The sequence below is a fragment of the Triticum urartu genome, unplaced genomic scaffold (genome assembly GCF_003073215.2).
Source record: "Triticum urartu cultivar G1812 unplaced genomic scaffold, Tu2.1 TuUngrouped_contig_5961, whole genome shotgun sequence".
In the NCBI taxonomy this organism is placed as follows: Eukaryota; Viridiplantae; Streptophyta; class Magnoliopsida; order Poales; family Poaceae; genus Triticum; species Triticum urartu.
The window spans coordinates 1-8,120 of NW_024116680.1; the positions used below are offsets into that span (position 1 = coordinate 1).

At 39.8% G+C, this 8,120-nt stretch overlaps 1 protein-coding gene across 1 annotated transcript; it reads right to left on the minus strand.

Annotated features, from left to right (window-relative positions):
* Window positions 1-2,966: 2,966 nt before the first annotated feature.
* LOC125529939 lies at window positions 2,967-7,031 on the minus strand. The gene is made up of 6 exons (XM_048694366.1): window positions 6,981-7,031; window positions 6,455-6,631; window positions 6,296-6,370; window positions 5,468-5,965; window positions 4,693-5,058; window positions 2,967-3,011 (listed from the first exon to the last, which is right to left on the minus strand). The coding sequence occupies exons 1-6, from the start codon at window positions 7,029-7,031 to the stop codon at window positions 2,967-2,969; spliced, it is 1,212 nt and encodes a 403-aa protein (XP_048550323.1).
* Window positions 7,032-8,120: the final 1,089 nt, after the last annotated feature.

The following is an 8,120-nucleotide window of genomic DNA, read 5'->3' on the forward strand; positions in this document are numbered from 1 at the left end:
GGTAGATGTAAAGAATGCATTCCTGCATGGTGATTTACATGAGGAAGTTTACATGGAGATTCCACCTGGTTTCTCAAAGCCCGAGACATCAAGAAAGGTATGCAAGTTAAGGAAGTCTTTGTATGGCCTCAAACAGTCTCCACGAGCATGGTTTGATAGATTCAGACGTGCTGTGTGCAATATGGGATATAAACAGTGCAATGGGGATCATACAGTATTCTACCGGCACTCAAATTGTCAGATTACAATCCTTGCGGTGTATGTGGATGATATTATAATCACCGGAGATGATGATGTGGAAATATCACGACTGAAGAAGAGCCTGAGCAAGGAGTTTGAGGTAAAGGATTTAGGCCAACTGAAGTACTTTCTTGGTAGATCCCCTAAAGGAATTGTTCTGTCACAACGGAAGTATGCTCTCGACTTGCTTAGTGATACAGGCATGCTTGGGTGTAGGCCTGCTTCAACACCTATTGACCAGAATCATAAGTTATGTGCTGAATCTGGGGAACCAGTGGATAAGGAGAAGTACCAGAGACTTGTTGGAAGGCTCATCTACCTATGTCATACACGACCCGATATCTCATATGCAGTGAGTGTGGTGAGCAGATACATGCATGATCCTAGGAGTGGACACTTAGAGGCTGTCTATCGAATCCTCCGATATCTGAAGGGTAATCCAGGAAGGGGGCTATGGTTTAAGAAGAATGGGCATCTTAATATAGATGGATACTGTGATGCAGACTGGGGAAGTTGTTTGGATGACAGAAGATCAACTTCTGGTTATTGTGTGTTTGTTGGGGGAAACTTGGTGTCATGGCGAAGTAAGAAGCAGCCAGTGGTGTCCAAATCAACAGCTGAAGCTGAATATAGAGCTATTTCACAAGGCTTGAGTGAGATGTTATGGGTAAGAAATCTTCTCTCTGAGTTAAAGGTAATAAGGAAGGATCCCCTAAGGTTATGGTGTGATAATAAATCAGCTATCAGCATTGCTAATAATCCAGTTCAGCATGACAGAACCAAGCATGTCGAGATAGACCGCTTCTTCATCAAGGAGAAGTTAGATGATGGCATAATCAGGATAAGTTATGTGAGCTCTAGAGAACAAGTGGCTGATTGTTTAACTAAGGGTTTAAGTGTCAAGGAGTGTAATTCTGCGTGTGACAAGATGGGAATGATAGATATCTATCACCCATCTTGAGGGGGGAGTGTTGGGCTGTATATGTGTGAATCTGGCCCACATGGCCCATGTAAACCAGTATATGTATTGTACAGACTAGAGAGGAAGAGAGTTATCCAGAAATTTCCCAAACCCACCACACTTCATATAAACTACATAACAAACATATTCAGATTCATCCAGATTAATGTATCTTGTCTATTTTAAAGCAAAATCTGCTAGCTTCCACAAGTTCTGTGTATTTAAATACACGTTATGATCTAGGCGCTTCAAAGGTATGAATCAAGAACTGCATCACACTTCTGTATATTTAACTACATGTTATAGTTATTCAAATTCCAGCTATTTCAAATCATTTTAATTGTTTTGGTTTGGTTTCCCAAAGAGAGGTGTCGATTTCTTCAGGCTTTTTCAGGTTATATGATCCAAATGGAGTTCAGACAAACTTAAAGAGGTTAGTCATGAATTGCATACACCTAGTGTTTGTTCTACTACATTGAACCGTCCTGCGGGGCCAGACAAGTTGCTGTAATGAGCTCCAACTCACAGTTTCTTGGAGGACCTGGAGTTTGTAGGCTAAATGAAGTACCTTGTGCATAAATTTTCAGTCTAACATGAATAAAGAAGGCTCATGTCAACGCCCTTAATATACCACCCCCAGCTCCAGCAGCTAGAATTTTTGGAGCTGGGAATCATGCCAAACAGCTGCCACCATGAAAATATGGAGGTGCTCATGTTTGCCAATTTATCTGCCATGTGTCCACGAAACAAACAAAGAGAAATGACAAGAGCATGTTCTGTATTCATGCACCATGCAACAGCATTAACCAAACAATTGATGTTGATATGGGCAATTTTACTGCTAAAAACGATACAAGCTAGTGACAAAACCAGAAAATAGACATAAGTGAAGCCCAGAACAAACAAAATTGGCATTTCACACTATACTCATGTCACTATGTCAGATAATATTAATATGGAGATCGAGTGTTTCTGTCACCAATGTTTTCACTATTTATGCATGTAATTAGTATTCATTGTAAGATATGCATTTCCATGACAAAAATGCATATGGTACTGGAGAAGGAACTAATATGCTCCTTCTAGTTGTAGTGTGTGAATTCAATGCACAAATCATCAATAACTGTATCTATTATGAACTCGTATAGCAATCTCCTTTGCAGTGTAATAATATCAAGTAATGTCTTAGAAGATAAAGCACAAAAGGTGTTCTTCCAGTTTGTTTGTCTGTTCGATGATTGAAAATAAAAGGAAAGAAGCAGCCAGAAAGGGGACCTGATGTTGATGAGTATATGGATAACTAATAACAAGCTGGTTGTTACTAATACTTTTCACATAGAACATTTCATTAAAATAACTACTACAATGGCTTTACACCCATTAATTATCCGCTCATTATCTCTGCCATCACCTTTCCCAAGTGTTCAGAAATAAGAGGGCTTTGTATCTCATTGCATTATATGACAGGCTAAACATTAGAGCAAGAATCAGCTATTCAAGCAACAAACCGACGTGAAGTGGATGGAAATTTTCTGAATCTAAGTAGCATCTTGGGTTTGAGATTCTTTCAATTAACAAGAACAGAATTTAGTGATAAAAATATTAGAGAACGTGTTAAATTGATATATAGCATCAAGCAAGAGAAAAGAAATACGCTTCTTGAAAAAATATTCACAAACTACGCATTCTCACACATATTATCAGGAAACTACACTTTTTTTAGTATGAGCTGTACTGATAGGCCAACAGGTCAACCACTCTGAGGTCAGCAGAGCCACATGTGTATGGCATGTTTTTCATAGTTGTCCAGCTGGTAAAATATGCAGCTTTATGATAACATTAGCACAATAAGTACAAATCTGGGATAAGGGCTCGAAAAAGTAGTAGTTTAGTGATAATTTTGAGATAGATAATTGCTGCAAGAAAAGTTTATTGGTTTAAGCAAGACAACTTAACATTGCAGCAAAATTGGCGTAAAATAAAATGAAAGGTTCAACGATATATAACAGTTCCATCGTCCATATTACACGAAAGAAAACCTCATATATACTACATAATACAAATGTATTGCAATCTTATTATTGTTTGAAACTTGGCTTTCAGGTAGAATACACCAACTCTGGAATTCAGATACTAAAACTCATAACAGTAAATAATAAACAATATCATTTACCTAGGGCATTCTTTGTGAAGGTTGAGTTCCCCGGAATCTTTCTTCCCAGCTAGCCCCTCTCACATAACTAATCCAACCCTATCTCAGATCAATTACCCAGGGCACCCTTTGTGAATGTTGAGTTTCCCCCGGAATCTTTCTTCCCAGCTAGCCCCTCACATAACTAATTACTAATCCAACCCTATCTCAGATCAACCAGACAAGATTATATCTAATCTATCTTATGAATGAGGACTGTTATTGGAGCAAACCTAGGGAAGCTCCTGCTATGGGCTAAGCCCATGGCCCAAGCATTAGGTAAAAAGGCCTCTAGCTTCTCAACACAATGGGGCTCTTAAGCTCTCTTTTTTACTGAGAATGAACAACACTTTTGGGGAAGCATAATCTTGTGATTTTTCTAATGTAGTTGAAACTCCGCCAAACAGAAAGAAGATATGTTGGCTATGCTATAGCCACTCAATGCAACCAGACTCGACATGTTGTGAAACAACCGATGATCTTGAAGAAGTGTTAGATTTACTAAGTTAATTTCTGTATAGATTTGTTAAACAGAATGAAAGCTTATTACAAAGTTGTCAAATACTACCTCTGTCCATGTTTATTAGGCCAGCGAGCAGCTTAGGGCCGTCTGTTCCTACTAGGCCACGTAATTACGCCTGCATTGAAGGCGCTGATATGCTGGCTTGATAATTAAGAGGAGAGAATTCCATAGCACATAAATATTAGGCTGGTCATAGTGGGGAGTAACTTATACTAGTGTCATGCATATGACACTAGTCTAAGTTACTACCTCTATAGTGCAAAGTAACATAAAAGTAGTGTCATAGGTGGGTTCATTTATTAGCTTGTAGACTCATCATTTCTCGGGAAGTGCCATGTTACAGTAACATATTATGTTACTATAAACACCTCTCTCCTCATTAACTACATGCCACATAAGCAAAAAAAATTGGAGTGCGCTATGTTACTACCTAAGTTACTCCCACTATGACTAGCCTTAGGAGCATGCACATCCAGGAGCAACTCTTGCATTAACCGCTAACGTTAATAACAGGGGCAAAATGTCCATGCGCTTTAATCGGAGCAGAGCGCCAGAAATTTCCATTGTGCCTTGGTCCTAGCATTTTGGACCCCCGGCCCAGTAAACCCAGGCAGAGCAAGTATAAAATTATTATTTTCAGTTGAGGTGAGAATTATCTTGTTGCTAAGACTAGGGCATGTGTTTTCTTAAACAACAGTACTAACAATAGTAAAAAGACAAATATTAAGTAAAAGGCATCTGAGGCACTGCAGCCGCAATATGCCAAAAAACGCTTACCGCAGAATGCGCTTGAATGTATGCAGAAAGATCTTCACCAGCATGGGAAATTACATCAACAAGCAGCCACGCGCAATCAGTAAGTGTCTTCCTTTGCTCCAGAAGCTCCTGTGCCATTCCATGTGAACCTTTCTCCCATTTCAAGGCAATTGAAAGCCTCATTACACATTTACTGATAATGTCAAACCCATTTTTCTTACTACTGCCATTCATCTTGGAAGAACTGCCCCCACGGATTTGCTCTTGAGCAGCCAGTAGTAGAATAGCAGACTGCATAATTTTTCCATCCTCAATGTAATTCCAGAGCTCTTGAAGTAGATTATTTGTTTTCGCTGCAAGCAGTCTAGTTGTGTCCAAGAAGATCTTCTGTAAAACAACAAGGAACAAAATCTAAGTCCATTTAGCATTCATATGCAAGCAAGTAATGTTGAATAATCTTTCTATATATCGTTGTGTTTCCTCCTATCAAAGTAAATATGGATTAGGGACAATCTCCAAGGCAAAGAAAATAAAATAAATTAACAGCAACAGTTTTTGTATATTTTATTGATGAAGTTTTACCCTTTACTATAAGAACATACACTGCACATGAATTCAAAAAGGATTAATAAATGAAAACTTTAACTTTTTCTGAGAAGTTGAGATGAAAGGATGCCCGGTACTTAGTATCACTAATTTCATTATAACCTGTCAGGGGTCTATGGTATGAACATAGTTACTCTTTACGTCATCCTGCAAAAGTAGTAATTCGTATAGGGAGGGAAGTAAAACAGACCATTTCAGGTAGACACAGCAGATGAATAAGCTTGTAGATATAATCCAGATGATTATGGCTGCGAGAAAGATTGTCCTCCAGATACTTATGCAGGCAAGTATTCTCAACTGCGACATGGAGCGGGAGTAGATTCTCAATGACATCCTTGCCAACTGTGCGCACATTGGGTGATGCACCATGGCGTAAAAGCAGCTTGATCATGTCAAGAGAGAACCTTTCAGCAGCTTCGTGGAGCGGGAAGTATCCATATCTGTTTATGCAGTTGGGATTGGCGTGCATCCCATAGAGCTCAGGTGCCATGCCCTCCAATGCGACTTTTGCACAGCGCAGGGCATTGAAACTGACAATGAAGGTAAAGATTTGTGCGGTGATGGTAAGATCCGATGACATGCCCCGGCCTCTACAGTTCTGGAAGAGTCGGAGGAAGCACTGGGCACTATCCTTTACAAGGATGGGCTCCAATTCGGCATATTTGTCCAAGAAGTTATCAGCCACCCACTAGAGGAGTCCATCACAATTGAAAAAGGTGAAAGGCATCAGTTATCCAACTAAAAGCACAACAAAATAAACTGTCTTGTGGTCTATGGGGGTGCATGTATGACAACAACAATGAAAACAACAAAACCTTGTAACCTAAGCAAGTTGGTGTAGGCTAAAGATAAACCCAAACATGAGGCAGCAACAAGGAGGGAGGAGAAAGTAAGGGAATCTAAAGCTAGCATGGTTCAGGCATGTGAATCAACATGTTCCGATCCAAGGTTCATATATGACAACTAATGTAATTGAATGAAGCATCAATCAAATTATTTAAACGAAGGTAACACAAACCTGGGGAGCAGGGTCTGGGATGATTATGTCATTTGCTATGGACTTGGCGATCTCAACATCCCTTTCTAGCATAAGCTGAAAGAGCGAATGTCAAGAGTCAGCACTGGGAAAGAAAAAACAAGGCGAGAGGAATATCACACAGATGGATAGTTATCATACCTCCTTGACCTTTCTCAAATTAAAATCCTCAGTAACTTGATAATAAGGGACAGGGTACTCCGGATAATCATTTTTTATTGTAATTGTTTTATCTTCACCATTGACGTTAGCTTTGGCCAGGGCAACTAACTCTTTTTTCCGCGGTGCTTTAAATTTCAAGTTCATCCTTCTGTTTTCCTGAAACAAGAAAGTGTAATCTTGAATTATGTGCCAAACAAGATTACTACAAGGGCCACTGAAATAAATCCAGAAGACCCTGAGATAAAGTGAGTCCCATCTAAAATGGATCGCGGATCACTAAAACATAAACTTATGCTGCAAATAGAAAACGATGTATTTACTCTGTAAATCCTGAAATGTAACAATGCTAAATGCAAAATGAAGGGCCACACAAGTTTCTCAAATACAAGTTGAACCAGGTGCTAGGAACTCTGGTGCATAGACATTATGGAAATCCAGAAATCAAAAGCTAATTTGATGTTACAGTTCAACAAGTATAAACGATAGTCACTGGTTAATGACTCACACGAATAACTAAATTGGCCTTGCTGATGCCACCTGAAGGACAGCGGGACATCTTCACATGCAAGGAACGACTACTAACTAAACAAAAAACAGTAGTTACATTTTGAGTATAATATTTACTTTCATATAAGAAACACGTCATGAATCAGTGCGTATATACAACTCGCAGAGTACATACACACAGATGGCTAGGAAGCAACCGAGACTAAATACTGCGCCGACAAAACAAGGTGCAAGAAAAATTAAGCTTTCAGTCCAAGGTTCGGATTCGACATTTTGACATGAAGAACAGCTTGGAATCTTAAAGCAGATAGCTATTTCAAACTTGGCCTTACAAGAGGAGTTTCTTGAATCCCGGCCCATACTAGCCTGGCGTTTTCATCACGCGTCTAAAAAACCGTCAGGCTCAGGCCTTGTTCTCGTCCTCCAATCTGTACTGGCCAGGGAGAGCAAGGCCTGAGCTATCTGCCGAAACCAATCTCGTATTTCCAACCACTTAGCATGGAGTGAGTGGGACAGGATTCCAGAAACCTCACTTCCTGACTCCTCCAAACAACACAAACCCTTCTCGGCCTTGCAGCAACCCCGTCGACCCCCCTCCAACACCCCCCTGCTCCAATTTAGCTGCGTATCTAATGATATATTTCTTCTGGTCTGCAAAGAATTCATCCGCTTCTTCTGATCAAGGAAAGATTCCATCTTTTTCAAGATACAACCAGTGGTAACGCATCAAATTTGTGATTTTTTGTCACCAGTTCCGTTCTCTTGTACTCTAATTGCCAGGGTAGCTTGTTGTTCTTGCTTTTTTAAAATCTCAAAATCAGGGCATCTCTTTGCAAGGAACTTGTGAATCGACGGTCAGAAAAAGAAAATCAGTAAAACTTGAGGAGAGGGGACGAGACATTAGCTCTTTATTAGAGAACCGTCACAGAGAGTTTTACAGATCGGAAATCAGATCAATCAAGAACGACGCGACAGCAATAATCTATCTAGGGATTTACAATCAGCTTTAGTCGACCGCAAACGTATCAAAGAAGGCCCGACCAACGATTTCATCAGAACCCTAGGGCAAGATTCGGCACACTTCATCACACACACAAACCACACATAACAGATCAGGTAGCAAACGAGAAGAGAAGGA